The 17,787-nt window shown below is 31.9% G+C and overlaps 1 protein-coding gene across 2 annotated transcripts; it reads right to left on the minus strand.

Moving 5' to 3' along the window:
- Positions 1 to 7,610: 7,610 nt before the first annotated feature.
- On the minus strand, positions 7,611 to 17,091 carry LOC112603883 (protein atonal homolog 1-like). 2 transcript variants are annotated; one of them, XM_025352682.1, is made up of 4 exons: positions 16,933 to 17,091; positions 12,052 to 12,352; positions 8,213 to 8,318; positions 7,611 to 8,065 (listed from the first exon to the last, which is right to left on the minus strand). In XM_025352682.1, exons 1-4 carry the CDS (start codon positions 17,045 to 17,047, stop codon positions 7,922 to 7,924), a joined length of 666 nt encoding a protein of 221 aa, XP_025208467.1. In that variant the 5' UTR covers positions 17,048 to 17,091; the 3' UTR covers positions 7,611 to 7,921. The 2 variants fall into 2 exon arrangements, with proteins under 2 accessions (XP_025208467.1, XP_025208469.1); XM_025352684.1 differs by lacking the exon at positions 16,933 to 17,091 and adding an exon at positions 13,588 to 13,797.
- Between the last annotated feature and the right edge of the window lie 696 nt (positions 17,092 to 17,787).

Here is a 17,787-nt window from a genome sequence, read left to right on the forward strand (position 1 = left end):
TATTATATAACCGTGCAGGATACAATCTGAATGATTGACCTGCAAACCAATTTTAGTACCATCACTAAAATTAATGAAAAAAATATTTTTAAACATCTATTGATAATTATAATAATTACTAATTACCTATATATTTTATCACAGTGTTGGGAAAATAATTGAAGTTCAGGTGCGGGCGCAACGGGGTACACATTATTTACGAATGGTGCAAAACTAAAATGTTGATCACAATCGTTTATCATACAAAATACACTGTTAACGATAGTCGCGCAGGCCACGGCTCTGTTATGTGCATTATAGGTGTGCCGAATAATTTTACGAATTATTTAGAAGTTTTGTATTAAAACTCGTTTACTTGGTTTTTTTATTGTAGTAGTTTCACATGTATACGTATTAATAAATTTATTATAAATTAAACAATAGTATATAGAAGACATGACCCTAGTGAGTTTAGAACTTTTCAAAGAGGGAAAGGATCTCATTCATATTTATTATTCAATATAAATCGCAATAGATATATGTATACTACAGACAAAAATTTAAATTTGTTTTGTTATTATATCATTAAGATTCATGTATGTATGGGTATTACTCGAGGGGACGGGAAAGTGATCTTACATCGTGAATATGTCTCTGCAGTATAAAAAATATAAATACATGCAGATTTGCTGGGCTAATGAAGAATACTACGTATATAGATAGTATAAATATACTTTGACGCGTAACGGTCGTTATTATAATATTATTATATATACATAGTTATTATTATATATATTATTATATTATTATACGAGTGTACACTCCCGCGTATAATTTTAACCTTAAAGATCTCACTGAACACAAAACGTACACCTTTGTAAAATAATAAAAAAAAGTTGTTCACTCGCTTGAGCATTATATATTTCACTACACATATGTATACAAAAAAAAATAATAACAATAATATTTAACTTTTAATTTCAGATGTTAAGATATTATATTATTGAATATAATATTACGGCCTAAGTTATACATTGTTATTATACATGAAAAACGATTGCATTCGTATACTGTAAGATACAAAATGTTAGTATCTCATACATTTAATAAATTCTTAATATAATCACTGCTGCTCCTTTTCGAAGAAAATTTTTATTGGTTACGAAATAAATTTCATAATCTTTCCATTCCCATCCCCCGTCACGCGGGATAGTTGATGAGGTTTTTTGCAAAAAATATTATTCGAAACACCGACATGCGCTTTTTTTGTAGCATAATAGCATTCACACGGTAGGTAGGTACTGCAAAATTACATTATTATTATTATATACATATATATCGTACAATGTGTGTATAATATGAGCGTGTATATAGGTATAATATATTATACACGCCTAGCCGAGTCAGCAAAAATCCGCGGTGTCCAATGTATTATATTGTTATATATTATACACATATTGTACTCGCATATGCGATTTGTGCTCCGCTCTATACGTATATACACATAATATATATAAAGATCCTTTGTCCATGGCGGTCCGTTTTTCTCTTACATTATATTGGCGGCGGTGGTCATTACGGTTTATTCAACAATGCACCCTTAGTCCTTTGCTCCACATACACTTGCATGCATATACCTATATATAATATACTGGACGATATATATATATATATATATATATATATATATATATAATATATATGTGTGTGTGTGTGTCGTGATATCGTATTGCCGTCCTGTAAGCACAATTATTATTATTATATATATATTATAAAAATGTACCCCTGCGACGACGATACTCTCATTTCTTTCTGTGCCTATATAATATATTGTATTTGTGCCGCGTGCTAAATAATGTATATAATACAATGCATCTATACGTACGAGAATATGTGTCGTTTTGTCACATGAAATATATTGCGCGACCCGTAGAGAAGACGCGACATTGCGCGTATTAATATAAAATAATTATATATTACATACAATAATATGTACGGACCACTTGAAACGCGTGTTTCATAAATCATAAATATATACGTAATATACTAGTACACACAATGCGTTTTTTTTATATTATATTAAAGTTACATGTACATGAGCTTAGTGACTATAAGTGTATACCAATACGGCGTATGCAGTAAAGAATTTATTTTTGTTTGAATTGAAAAAAAATCTAAGTGGAATGTAAAAGATTTAAAAATGTGTGTACCTGAATATTTAAATACCATATTGGTTGGGATATAATATAAAGGAGCACACTAAAATATTTTAAAATAAGAAGAGGTATCCTTTCATCCTTCAATTCAAGTATTGAAGTATATTTGAAAATTCTTAACTGCTTCATTACAACTAATTTTGTCTGTCTATGTACCGACAACTAATATCAAGATACATACCTATCAGATTCGGGTAAGTTATTATTATATTTAGTAAATATTATAAACCAATATTTAAAATATTATGTTTTAAGAAAACCAGCGAAGTATTATCTCAATAAGACGGCGTTATCTTTTATTTTATTAAAATGTTTATTTAAAAAAACGTTTTGGGCTATATTGATGATAAATAATAAATATAAATATAATAATTTAATAATTATACTAAAATACAAAAACTTTCTCTCATAATAACTTGATTAGATACAATAGGAAAATAGTATATGCATTATATTTCAAGTTATTGGTACTTATTTTCTAAATATTAAGCTTTATATTATATCATTATATATTTTTCAATATACGTCAATTAGATATATTATTAGGTTTACTTAATAAATTCTATTTATGATTTTATTTGGCCTGATCGCGAAAATGTGTATATGATATTTCATAAATATTATTGTATAATCTCGGAGCCCGCACGAATGTTACTATGATGCCGTCGAAGGGTTAACGGATACACCAAAATGGGTTATTTGGGTTGCAACCTTTTCTGTGTAGAGTTATAAATTATAATATTATGAGTGTATCAGTGTGTATTATTTTATATCATACAGGTTACAGTGCCCTAAAACGTGTGCCTTTGATTATGATATAAATTAAATGCAATAATAGAAAACCGATCAAAAATTATATATTATGTGAAAAGGTAATAGTTGTACCTTAATAATTTTGTTTTGCATAATCGCTCTAAGCCTTTCGCATGTTTTTACCTTATTTTAAATTTCTTATTTTGAAAAATATTATATTTGTATTAAATATATTATGTACGACAGTTGAGGTTTTGACAAAATTTCAAGGGACGGAGATTTAATTTAGTATCATGGCACAACAAAATTGCTCTGAAGACCATACGCGTAGTACCTACGAGTGTAATATTAAAGCAATTTATTTATTAAATCAAATCAAAAATTTCTCAATATCCTACACGTTGTATTATTTGTCGTATATACTTACGGAGATTATTTCTGACGAAGGTATATACAAATAAAACGAGACACATCTAATTATTGAAATATTAGTATTTTATTTACTATTTTGTTTTGTTATATAGTGACCAAAGAACTATATTCCTATCTACTTTTCCTTACATGCATCATAGCTTGACCTAGTTTTATTTGTTGATTAATAATTGTCTTTAGTTTACTCGTATTAATTTCTGATTAAACACTAAAACTATAAGTTTCATAGATGTTTTCTTAGTCCAGTTTTAAATTATAATAATGTTTATGTATTATAATTTACAAGTTACAAACTATCTGTTCCTTACTTAATTTATTCAAGTACAAACAATATTTAATGCATATACAACAGTGAAAAGTCCAAAAATATACAGAATTAATATTTTCATATTATAAACTTTAACTACCTAATCTAAAAAAAAAAAAAAAAAATTACTTGGAATTGCATACTTATATTATTATATATCTATAGTCTCCAACATCTATATCCTCAAAACTGACACTGAAGAAAAGACATTTTCTCCAAGTATTGAATATTTTTTAATTTTAAATTATTATTTTTCATCACTAATTGTTTAAACGTGTCACTGTGGTTTACGAGACTATATAGTTTACTTAAACTATTATATGTACAAGGCATGGGCCTGTATTTTGTAGAATCATATATTTGTTTACATACACCTAGTAATAATATAATATTTAATAAAACCGTAACGTCCTACTGACAGGCACGTCGACGCACTATATTTTCTCGCGGGACTTGTTGATATATAGCGCACTGGGTTATTTTAAATGTAGTCCGTAGAGGGTTGTTGCATAATTTTATAAGGGTGCGCGCATGCGTTTGCTGTTCGTCGAGACACCGGCGGTCTATGAGGACTAGGCGAAACGTACGCGTAGGCGTGAAACACTATTTTTAGTGAAGTGATTTATAGTCCGAGCGCGTTTGTCACTTTGTCAGTTAGACTAATAAAAAAAATGAAATCAGATTTGCACCGTACGTAATCCACAATACATTTTCTTCCTGCAAACTATAAAAATATAATATGTCACCACTTATTATATATATATATATATATAATATTCTTAGTCACGTGATATATATATATAACGTATTGTCCTAGGTGAGTTTATAACAGTGAATGTTATTATAATGGAATTATACACGCGCTTATATGTATTGTATACATTATTGAACACATACACGTATAAAATATATAGGGGATAGTCCCTATTATAGTTTTCGTGAATTAATTCGATCCCCAAAAAAGGGCGATTAGCCGCTGGAAGCTATTGTACGCGTAGGCTGAATGCTGATGCGTCTACCTCCCTCATAATACCATCTCGTCTGTTGTCGATCGATCTAACCGACATGTTAATAAAGAAATCCATTAATTGTTTGTGGTATGACAAATTTCATAAATTTATAAATCACTTCTATAACCCTGCATCCATTACCCATGCGATTACATTATCCACGAGCATTTTAGCAACTGCAGGTATTTGTAGCATTATGATCCTATGTACCTACACGATATTGTAGGTAAATCAAGTAAGGCATAGTCGGGAAAATCGCTTCTCCTCGATGGGTCGTATAAATTTAAAGTATATATTTATTATATTTATTTAATCTAGAACATTTTAATATAGATAAAATATTATCAACTAATAACCTTTTGTGTATTATTTATTTTTAATAATTCGCATTATGGTAACACTATTGGCTATAATGAATATTTCGCAAAGTTCATCAAATAAAATAAAGCATTGACTTTCTCTGCATACCTTTAAAAATTTTTGGCTATGCTACTGATACGTTGGTAAGTGGCATGTGCTTGAAAATTGTATAATATGAAATATTATTGTATTAAATAATATTGGTCGGAGTTACGACGTTAAGGTACTAAAGTATATTAAACACCGTTCGGTGTGCATCATGGTTAATATTGTGGGTATCACATTACACATTATAATTATGCCATGATAACAATATGAGCAGGTTTGCATACACATTGCACACTTATCAAATACAAATGTCATGTACAATGTACATATAGACATATAAGTTTTGTACATTTTATATTATGTTTTTTTAATCAAAATATTTGATCGTTGTATGGATTTACCTATAAATATTGTTGTTTAGCGTATAAATCCAAAAGATCTGATTATAAGTGAATCTCGGGATCTACGTCACTGTACCTACAGATATGTATGTACATTGTACATATTGTTTTTTTTAAAACGCAAATGAGTATACTTCCGGTATCGGTAGCTAATGGTACCTATACTACTGGACAGTAGACGATAATCGTATTACTGCGATAACAATGGACGATACCAGCATATCAAGGTTAACCTGCTTTTTAAGAGTTTTAAAATAGGTAGCTTTAAAGAAGTGTTGATAATTACAAGTAAACAGCACTATTTGCTTTGTTACCTACGAATTAACAAAATTATATCATAAAAAGAAAAAAAAGAAAAATTGTGTTGTGTGATCCAACATCACACTCGCAGTCAGTAGTAAATATTTATTTCTTAAAAAAAAAATTAAGGAAAGTTCTCACCTGCATTACATTGATATGTAACTTTTTAGTTTTTTGTTTTGATTATTTGATTTGACAATTATAAAATAAATATTTATAGGTAATATAATGATTACCATAATATTAATATATTATATAATTATAAACAAAAAAACTAACGAATTTAAACGAATAAATAATTGTTTGAATATTAGTTTATTAAAAAGCACATCTAAACGATTATTTATATATAAAAAAGAAAAATTATGTATTTACTGGTATTTTGAGTGCTTATGTAAAGATGACTTTACACGGTTATTACTAGCAAAAATCATATTTTAATTATAACTCTTGATGTGATAAGTTTGACAAGTCAATGTTTATAGCGAGACTAAATTTTATATATTATTACAAATAACTGATAAGTAGCTATACCGATAAAAAATAAAAATATATGATTGCATACTATATTAAATTTACTGGTGGTACTTTTTTACATAAATAATATAATAATTCTGAAATATTAAATTAATTTTATTTTTGTACAACATTCATTAATGAATTACACGATGGCATATTTTGTACATATTATGTACTATACAGTACTATTGAATATTTTAGACGACGTACTAGAAACGAATAATACAACTATAATCACATTACTAATCGCTTCCAAATACTTTATATTAATACGTTGGTTGATCTAGAGACCGTACCTAAAATAAATTACTGGTGGTTGAGGAAGAAAGTTTAAACCTTTAATATCCTGAGGGACTGATCAGTATTTTTGTTTTTGAAACTGACGGAAAATATGTAATTTTCAGACATAATTGTTTCAATATAATATTGTTTTAAAAATTATAAAGTCATAAATTTGATAATTTTGGAGCATATTTTGCAAACAATCGTCCTATACCCCAGAGAATTAAATTATCGTTATCACGATCAGGTTCGCAATACATTGTACTGGATAAGGAATGGTTAACTCACATTTGGTATGTACAAAAAAAAAATATATTTTTTTTATAATAAAAATAATTTACAATATAAACTTAACACTAAAATGGAAATAAGGCACTTAAAAAATAATACAATATGCCTTTGTACAGACAGGAGCATTATAAATTACATATAATTTAACAAAACGTTTAAAAACATTTAAACTTTAATCCCTGTAAACGTGGTGTTTTTAAACTGAGCAATTTCAAAAAGTCGATAGTCATAGCCTAATAATATATATTTACTTAAGTAGGTAACAATAATTTAGAAAAGTAAAAAATCCATTAAAAAAATATCTTAAAAAAAATATTTGCTAAACATAATACAAAAAAAAAATTAAAATTTCATTGATGTAAAAAAATTATGAAAATAATTAAATAATAGTTTTATAATTTAGTAATATATACGGTACGATTTAGATAATATTCATATATTATATATATTATTAAAGGTACGTTTTCTCTGAAGCGTTTGGACGCGGAGTCAAGCGTCAACTACCGGTTCAAACTATAGTCCAAACGCCGTGTTGTTCTATTGTTTGACGCTACAGAGAAAACGTACCTTTAGAGATAATGATGAAACAAAAAGAGAAAAAGTGTACCTAATCGTAATCAACTTAAAAGCGTAATGACTAGACTTTAAATGTATAAACAAAAGTTAACAAAAACATAATAAATATTATGAAGTCATACATAAAAAAAAAAAAAAAAATGAATGTTGAAATTCGAATAAAACAATTTGTAATTATTACAGTATTTGACCACCTCAATAATAATAATCTGTTGTAAAGGGGCAATAACATGTTTAGAAGAAAATTTACCGCGACAAAAACAAAATATCATTGTCTAATAATAATAATAATAATAATAATAATAATGTTATTAATAATAAAAGAAACAAATAGGCTTGAGACTCTCATTGTTCATGATTGATTTAAGCCAGTAGACAATTATTTTCAATTTTAATAATACACAATGAACGAAAAATTTAAAAAAAATCGCATGAAGATTTTCCAAGTCAATTTTGATGGTCAGTCAATAGTTGGGTGTAGAAATTGGGAGGCATGCGGAATTGGAGCTCACCGGGTTCGATCTTGTACTGTATGTCGGAGAACAGATTGATGTCAGCCGTTGTTAGCAATTGGTGATGTTCGGGTTCGGGCTATTAACAAACAATATAAATAAGGATTTTAAAAAAACAATTTCTACATGTAAACGTAAAAATGGGAATAACCAAATAAAGGAAAAATAATTTATAATGCATTTAAAACGTTATTTAAGAGCCGCTGCAATATAATAATATACTCACGTGATTATTATGCAGTGGACTCTGCTGCAGAGATAGAACTCCTTGCAGTTGGTTAATGTATTCAATGGCCATTTGTAGGGTCTTGACTTTACTCATCCTTTTACTCCTGTAACAAGCAAATGGGCATATTATAGTTTTTTTTGTATAGCATTTTTCTAGTTTTTACAATATACAAGTATAAAATGATGCAGAAACCACTATTATTATGTATTTAATTATCAAACACGTGTATGTTTGTGTGTGTGTTATACGCGCGACTGTATAGAGTGCACACATTTTCCCGTTTTTGACCCCGAAAAGTGATTTGCCGCCTCGAAACGGTACTGAACGGTAGGTATATATGGCTGCATAGCAGACGGATTGTACGTAGGTGCTACGCGAGACGACGTTCTGGTGCACAGGAAGTTCTTAACGAGGGTGCGGAAACAACATCTGTGGCGGTAGCGGCGACGACGATGACGACTCGCGAGCACACAAATGGGCCGAGACGCGTGTAATATTGGCGACATGTGACTTAAATTATGTTTATTATTATATTAGTGTTTTTATAATAATTTATTATATTATACACTTTATAGACGCTAGACAGACGCACTCTCTTGTCGCACGTGCAACCCTAAAGATGATGTTATAATAATAACATTATACTTGTAGAAATTTCGAAAATCTGAAGGAGTTGATTAAATCTACGATTCGCGAATACAGTTTGGAAGAGGGAAAGGGGTTGGAAATGAGGTATGAAGGTATGCAGATGAGACGTCATATTTTGTAATACATTAGAGGGGAAACCGGGTTTTAAATGAAAAAAAAAAATTGTTCGTGCGGAGTGTATGTGTGTGTGTACTTCAGCAGCAGTGGTCGTCGTGGTGGTAAAATAATGTGTTTTTGTGAATAATTGTATTTATACGTGACGGTGACGGTAAGGAGTATAACAATTTTAGACTTCGCGCGTGGCATCAACGGCGAGACGACAGAAAACGCGTGTATACAGTTATTAAAACAAAAATCGAGTCAGGCACGCGCCGGACGCGCGCATCATTTAAACTTGTGTATCTACCTATATATTATATGATACCTATAATAATACACACACACATACATATACATTAATACTATACAGACGTCGTAAAGTAGGTGCGATCGCCAATAATAATTGACTGGTGTCGGCGGTCCAGAAGCACCTGTTGTTTCTTTTTTTTTATCTAATTCTTTCATTGGTGGCACACGACTACTAAGTGTAAAAAAAAACCAGTTTGCCGAAAAATAAGACAGCGGCGCCGACGAAGGGGCGGAACGGAGGGAGAGTGAAAAGCTGGTCAAAATATTATAATAATATGTACATTTGCCGCCGTGTACCGGTTCCACCCGAAATGTTTTTAATCTCTTCCTCTTAGCCGGCGCACGTCTCATATATATAGGTATAAAATATAATATTGATGAGACGTGTGTGTATGTGTGCAGCGTAATATTATTATTAATAACGGAGACGAGCGGCAGAGGAGTAGACGATTCGGTCGTCGGTCATAATATATATTATACATAGGTATAATATTATTATACATAGAAGGACTAGGACAAGGAAGAAGGAACGAGTCGAACTGCTACCGACAACGAAGACGAAGACCGCGTCTTGTTGCAGGTGCTTTTTTTGGTTTTTTTTAAATTTTTTTTTTTGGGCGGCTCGTGCCACGGGACACGCCACCGCATCACCTGTCTCGTGGTCGTCGTCGTATATAGTTTGACCTCAAGTGCCGCCCGATAAGACGTTATTACTTATATTTGTATAAAATTGCCGCCGCCGTACGCTAACACTAATTATTATTACGACCAGTTTTTATTATTATTATTATTCCGTTTTATTATCGGTGGCGGTTCGGTGGTTCCTTCTTTTATATTATATTATTATTTTACGCATTATGCATAATATATACATGTATAATATTATAATTTTATCTCTTTTTCGTTTTTTAAATAATAAATTGTTGACAGTAGGCGAGAGAACTTTTCGACAGTTCGATCGAATGTTTCATCGTTGCAATAGAGTTATTCAATTTATTTCTGATAAATCAAAGACCGTCTATAATTATTATTGGTATTGATATCATAAAACTTCTAGATTCCACGGTGTATTGTTAAGCTATACATTACTTATCAAGGTATGTGCAAGTTTGTGTAAAATGTTACGTATAATTTATATTATATATATATAGCCATATTTTTAACGACGCCGTTTAAAACTTAAGTGGATGTCATAATGTTAAAACAATAATATGCGTTATAATACACAGTTTTTCGGTCGTTAAACGTACTCCGGATATCACCATTCCACATATATACCCACCGCATACAGTGATAATCGTACCGAAAGAAAATCGTTTGTTTTATACCTAACCAAACGGACTTCCGAAAATTTTCGAGATAATATGTGGTCGGGATCATGGTGCAGGGTTTATTTTTTTTTAACACCACGATATACACTACATGTGATGGTGAAAGGATTTTACAGCCCCGGCGCAGAGCATACAATATAATGTAATATAATCTAAAAATACGTTTAAATGTCCGTGAACAGTCGGAAGGGAAGATTTAATTTTTTAAACAAACATTTCGGTTCATGAACAGTGTACGGGCGTGGGTTAACGACTGTGATTAGTAGGGTCTAGAGAACAAAAATGAGATATTATAACATGTATAAATACATATTATACTATATTTTATTATAGTTTAGATACACGTGAGATCATACACGAGAGGAAGCATGTGACAATAATATGTTTAGGTAGGTACTATAATATACCAGCTATTGGCGCATTAGATGCTACCGACCGTTGAACGACTTTCAAGTATTTGACAACTACTGTCATTGAAACTAAATTTATTGTTCTGCCACGTATCGAAGAAGAATAATCTGGTAATTATTAAAATTATGTTGTTATTGCATATACATTCAACTCAACGGAATAAAAAAAAAATCTTCGATTAATTTTATCACTCTTAAGCATCACAATTATTCAAGATTTAATTTTTTAACATCACACATTTCAACTAATGTATACAACATATTAATATACGTACGTTTAACAATATCGATGGTTTTTTAGTGTTATAAATTTTAAACATACATTTTTAATTACATAATCTGCCTGTCACATAGAATATCGAGGTTATTATTATCATGTATATATAATATATTTTTAGTTTATGTATTTTTTTATACGAAAAGGGTGATCATGAAGTATGTGAACAAAGCGACAATATTTTATACACTTATTTATACTTTATTTTTATTTTTTTGATTGATCATTTTGTTAATTTATATGAGTATTATAGAGCACGACAAAGGACGTGTATTTGTTTGCATTGTGTATTCGGCATATCATAAGATCACAATCCAAAAAGTTCAGAATTATATCAAAAATATTTTTCAAATAAAATATATTACATTTTATTCGAATAATTTAGCCCCTTATGATAATAAATTATGTATCTATGTTTAATTGCAAAACATCACAGAAATAATTTTTTTTTTGTTTCAATGTGGTTCACTACCAAACATTATTATAAACATTATCCTATACGGCTATACATACATAAATATGGTGCTAAACTAAAACGCGCTTATTTATATATATATATCCATTACTTATCAATTAATAAAATTATACGATGTTTATTTGTTGTGTTGCATGATATCACGAGCTTAGTAAAAGATATTAAAATGAGAATTTGTCAGTCAGAGTCAATTAATATAACAGATTGCCTAATTCGTTCGCAATAAATATACCATAATAATAGTGCAATGTTTATCTCAAAATAGTTTATAATGGTATTGCACTCACTTGTTTTCCTCTAGCGGAACAACTTTTCGGAGTCTAGCAAATGCCCAGTTGACCGCTTGCACTCGGCGTCTTTCGCGCGCGTTCCGTCTGGCTACCACTTGAGCGGGTTTTTGTCCGGCCGGCGTGTCTTTAGATCGACCGCCCTGCTTGGCTTTGGACGAACCGGCCTTTTGGCCTCCACCGGTAGATGTGGACAACAACGAAGAGGGCCCGGGCGACGAACTAGTCGTGCTGCAAATAATAGTGTTTTGACTGTCCGAATCCGATAGCCATTCTTCCTTGTGGGTGTGTGCAAACGCTTCTGAAAGAAGAAATGACGCGTATTTTTTAAATGTAAGGATAACGATGAGAAAAGTTTAAGAATAATGACGTAAATATAAACATAAAAAAATAATATTTGTGTGTAAGCATATAATAAAAACTTAATAATGTACCCATGTAGTTCAGTTAAAAAAAAAAACAGAATAGAAAAAACCAAATTTAGAAGAACTCACGCACGAACGATAAGAGCTGCCATTGTCATTTAATATAGGTAGGTATACGTATTATCTCTCTCGTTTTGTGTGCGCATGGCTTATAATAGAGTGGCGCGATGTACGCGTATTTGCATACAAACCGACCGATTAAGTGTATATTATTATTATGGTTGTTGTTGTTTTTGTTGTGTACTTATTTTATAATATATATATACATATATATATATAGTCAACGTTCCATTAGGCAACCGTTTTCCTCAACCTCACCCCCGACCACTAACAACCAACCCACCGTCGTCCGCAAGAGTACCGACTACGCGTTGTGTACTTGGATTTTTACTTTTTTAGGTTTTAAAACGGGGCGAGTCGTCATCGGTGGTTATTTAGTTCGCTCGGGGAAAAAAAAAACCGGAAACGCTAACACGGCCCTTCTTCTGTATTGCCGTCAAACAATAGGCACACTCAACATCGAGTTTTCGTTTTATTATTATTAAAATTACTTTATACCATTGAAACGGTGCCCGAGCTCAAAGTGATATAAGAACTACATCCGACGTCAGTTAAAACATTTTAAATAAAAAAAATTCCCGAATAATATACATTACATGTTATTATAACGATAAAGACATAATATAGTATAAATACGCGATGGCAAGGCGGTGACGACGCACGTTATTATATGGACGAAAACGACGTTCGACGCGCGACCGTTCGCACCAGCGAACAGTTTAATTTCAGACGAAAACTGGTTCTGGTTATAATCGACTATCGACAGATATTATCGTCGTTATATTATACTCATTAATATTGATAGCCAATAGGTACATAGCATATAGGTAGTATATATTATAATTATTTATTATTAATTATTATTATATATACCTAGTGACAGAATAAATACTTAATAATAATAATAAATTGTAATTTATCTGTGGTTGTTGGTCGAAATCGCCGCGATAAGAACACGGACGATACATAACAATATTATGTTGATATAGGGGTGATTAAGTGATTTGCATATTATTATGTGCGCGAGTGGAAGCGCGCATTCGAAACTCACCCTGTTGTTGACTAGAAGAATCAGCCGGTGACGGCAGACCTGAAGCCTCCATAAGTGCAAAATACAGTTGACAGAGATATTAGATTATAACCTCCACGCGTACGAGAAAGCGTTTTTCGCTTTTGTTTTACACAACCGCGAACGCGAAAACAAACTAGGTAAACGTACCGGCGGACAATATGGTGGCCGGTACGAAACTGGATCGGGTACGCGCGGCGAATAGGTATTTGGGCTCCGAAGAATTTCGAGATCGCATTTTATCGTACGAACATCGCGCGCCAGGTACGCGCACACACATGTATAGGTATAAACCTTTTGTGTTTTAAACCAGTTTTTTTTTCATTCTGTGCTCTCCACCACCGTCGATGCACTCACACGGGGATGTTGTGCTATGCAAAGCCGCCTAAAGGTCTGGGCGGCGCACAATGGAGAGGGCCTATGGGGTTGTGTGTGTATGCGTGTGTGTGTGTGTGTGTGTGTGTGTGTATGCGTGCGTGTTTGTGCGCGTATGCGTGCGTGCGGGTTTGTGTATTTGCCCGTGTGCGCGTCGCAAGAGTTTGCCACAGGGATTCCGATCCTGTACACAAAGAACGTCGGTTAAGTACGGTATTTCGTCGTATATATTATATAATAAATAATATGCACATCAAAGGGGCAAATTTAACAAATTTTTTTTTTTTCAAATCGCGTCTGGGCACCCTCCGTCCAAGGGAATTCGTGATGTGCACGCCGGGAGGGGTAAAAGAGCGACGTGCGGACAATAGACGCACAAACGAACGAGCACCCCGATTACGTAAGGCCGCGTTGTATTATACTATATACCTGCACTACCGGAGTTACACGTTCGCGTCGGCTATTATGTTCCGTGCAGACAATATTTTTTTCTTTGGTGGACCTCACGTAGTTCTACTGTGATAATACATTTACGTATGTCCAGAATAAAATAATTTATTATTTCACAAAAAAAAAAAAAAAGAAAACAATCGGGTCAAACCGTCGGAAAATCGAATTTATGTGTGTATATGTATACATTGAGCACTATAATACATCTATATATATGTATGGAAGTATTATCTGAGTACAACAATAATAATAATATATCGTATTAATGGATATATATAGGTATATATATCCATATATAGGCATATATAGATATGTTCACTGAGATTTTTGCACTCGCGGTGCGTGTATTATCTTTAGTTTAATTATATTATATTGCAGGGACGGTCAAACTTTTTTCAGCCGCGATCTACTAAAAATATATTTCACCTTTGAGGATCGACTTCGATAAAAAAGTTTTTATTATTATTAAGTTACTATACCACCATAATTAATTTTCGTGAGCGCAGCCTAAAAATAAATTCTAGCACGATCGATTTTAAAATCGTTTGCGATCGACTGTTTGGCCGCCCCTGTTATATTGTATAGCTATATATTATAATGTAACGATTATTTTAACATTCATTATTTTGAAAAGTATTAAAGTTATTGAAAACGATTTTTCTTCGTTAAGTTTATTGCAATGCTACATTTTTGGATATAAAAGTAATATTATTTTCTAATTTTTTCTTATCGTTTCATAAGTATTTTAATTATTTTTTGTATGACTACATTATATACATGATTAATTTCTTGTTCTAAAGCAGAGTATGTTTCTGAGAATTTTTATTCAAAAAAATCGATTCTCTAATGAGTATAAAATTTATTAAGAGTATTTAAATCAAAATGAGTGAAATTCAGTTGTAGATTTGCAAAATTTTGCGAGGTTTCGGAATATTAAAGTTATGTTTTACTGTATACGTCAGTACACCACTAATTTTCATTTAAAACACTTATAAGTTATAATGCTAAAAATAATTATTTTTTTAGTTTAAAATTCAATTTTTATTCATCGAAATTCTTTGGAATATACTCTGATTTATGATATTATAAAATTAAAAATGTAGGTATGTTTTCAATCAATAATAATTAAAAATTTAAAAAACAAAAACGACAAAAACAAACTAATTTCTTAGCAAACTTTTTTAAAGAATGGCGGTGTTTAATTGTAAAAAAGAATATTTAAAAAAACAATAATACTTTTTAAGATAATATGTGTTTAGTGTTAAAATAATCACTTTGTATTATATGTATTATGTATAGTTAAGTTCGGACATAGGTTATAGTCGCCCATAATATAATAATACACGTAAAATCAATAGAAACGTGGAAAACAATACAATGCCGAGCGACTAGACGATTTTTTTTTCTAAGGTATAAAGTATATATTACTATATAGGTACTCGTAAGCATTCATACACCTTATGTTATGGACCATATGACGTACATATATTTCAATTCCTTGGGAACAGACCGCACGTATGTATAGCCCATATGGTCTCTCTAGACTAGACGAGAACGGGAACGCGACGTAAACACGCAACATATGGTGCCCAAAGACGTTAATGAAAGGCGTTCACCTTTTTTTCCACCCTCTTGATCTGTCTGGTAACGGTACGGTCTGGACATTTCGCGGATTTGACGCGAACATTTGGTCATAACATCGTAATAACATATATTATAGAGAAATATATTATACAGTTCATTTTGACGAACAATTTTCGTATATAACAAATGTATATTATTATGCAATATAAGCTGCGCATTATGATCGTGGACTACATTAGATAATATGAATGAAATGCTATAAACAGAACAACAGTTGCATCGCAGTAGTGGGCGCTGCCACCTGAGCCGAAAAACTGACCAACCGTCAAATTAAATAATTTCACCCGAACCGAATTTACTTCCGGGCTGGTTATTACATTATTGTGTCCCACGCTATACACGGATAATCTCGATTTAATGCGCGACAACCCTGTCAGACATGTAAAGCATGTAAAAGTACTATAGAAGGGTTGCTGCTACAGTGTATAATAATTACTCCGCACCTGAGCGAATTATTTGAATTTTTCACCCCCGAGCGGTGACGGGGACTCTGCAATGTACTGTGCGTGGGGGAGACTAGTCAAAATGTTTACGGTCCGCGTAACACTGTAACAACTCATTTCCTAGTGTGTGAGAACCAAAACAATAAATAAAATGAAACACAAACCTCCGAGTTCCGGCGGTTGAGCTCTTGTCTCGTTATTGTGTATTATCGCTAGGAAAAACGGACAAATCTGTAACGAATTTTCGTTTCCCTCTCCCCCACTTTATACATACATATATATGCATATATCATAATATTTTTACTACATATAGTGTGTTTATAGAACAAACGTATTTACTACTTACACCACATTCAAATAAATAGGTAATTAAAATATTATAATATTATATTACTACAATAATGTCGACCCTTACCTGCGTCGGATCCTGCGGTCCACCAGTCTTCCTGGACATTTCCTTGGTCAACTCTGGAGCAGAATTGCATGAAGGACGGCATAGTGGATTTCAGTTCTTCACCAATGCTCATCATTGCATAGCCTTTTGTGATCAAAACCTGAAACAAGTGAAAATAGGATTTACGTTAATACACTGCGAGAATATAGCACACCAAAATTGACATATGATAGTATTATGTATTAATATCACCGTGGTGTCGTATATGATAATATAATATGACGTGTAAGACGCATTTCGGTATGAAACTTTGTTTTTAGGGTTAAATATTGTTTCAACCTGCACCTTCCCGGGGCGCCACCACCGGTTTGGATTATTAATTATTGTCACCGTCTTCGGTCCCAATATTTGTACTGATAAACAAGATATTTGTTATATATGCACGCGTGCGAGTTGCATCTGCTTTTAATAAACAAAATAAAAAAAAAAATCGCCTGCTTTTAACCACGCGCCTGTTGCTTTGCACGCAAGCTGCAATGTCGCGCGTGTGCAGTGCACCTACGTATATTTATATACACGTCTATGGTCTATATTACCCTCGTTGCGTGGTTTTACGACGGTCGTATAATCGATTTACTAGTTTTCCAATCAACCCTCTATATACGTCCATGATTGTAACCTAAACAATAATAATAATATATAACCACGCGCGGCACTAGAGATCTTCCCTTCCCAAACACGCGCACGTTCCATATGTAAGATCTATATAGATTAGGTACATAATATTAGATAAATAATATTATTACTTTGCACTCGATATATCATGTGTGTACACTGCATATGCCTTATCGCAAACTAAACAATTTGTCGGCGAGT

This window comes from Melanaphis sacchari, unplaced genomic scaffold (assembly GCF_002803265.2).
Source record: "Melanaphis sacchari strain LSU unplaced genomic scaffold, SCAv2.0 Contig112_pilon_pilon, whole genome shotgun sequence".
Lineage (NCBI taxonomy): Eukaryota > Metazoa > Arthropoda > Insecta > Hemiptera > Aphididae > Melanaphis > Melanaphis sacchari.

Excerpts from the sequence above, each read along its gene's own strand:
- LOC112603883 (XM_025352682.1), bottom strand. The coding sequence starts at position 17,047 with ATGATGAGCATTGGTGAAGAACTGAAATCCACTATGCCGTCCTTCATG. Across the intron at positions 8,319-12,051 it reads GTTCCGCTAGAGGAAAACAA|GAGTAAAAGGATGAGTAAAG; the intron begins GTGAGTGCAATA and ends TGCTTGTTACAG. Across the intron at positions 8,066-8,212 it reads GTCCACTGCATAATAATCAC|CCCGAACCCGAACATCACCA; the intron begins GTGAGTATATTA and ends GTTTGTTAATAG.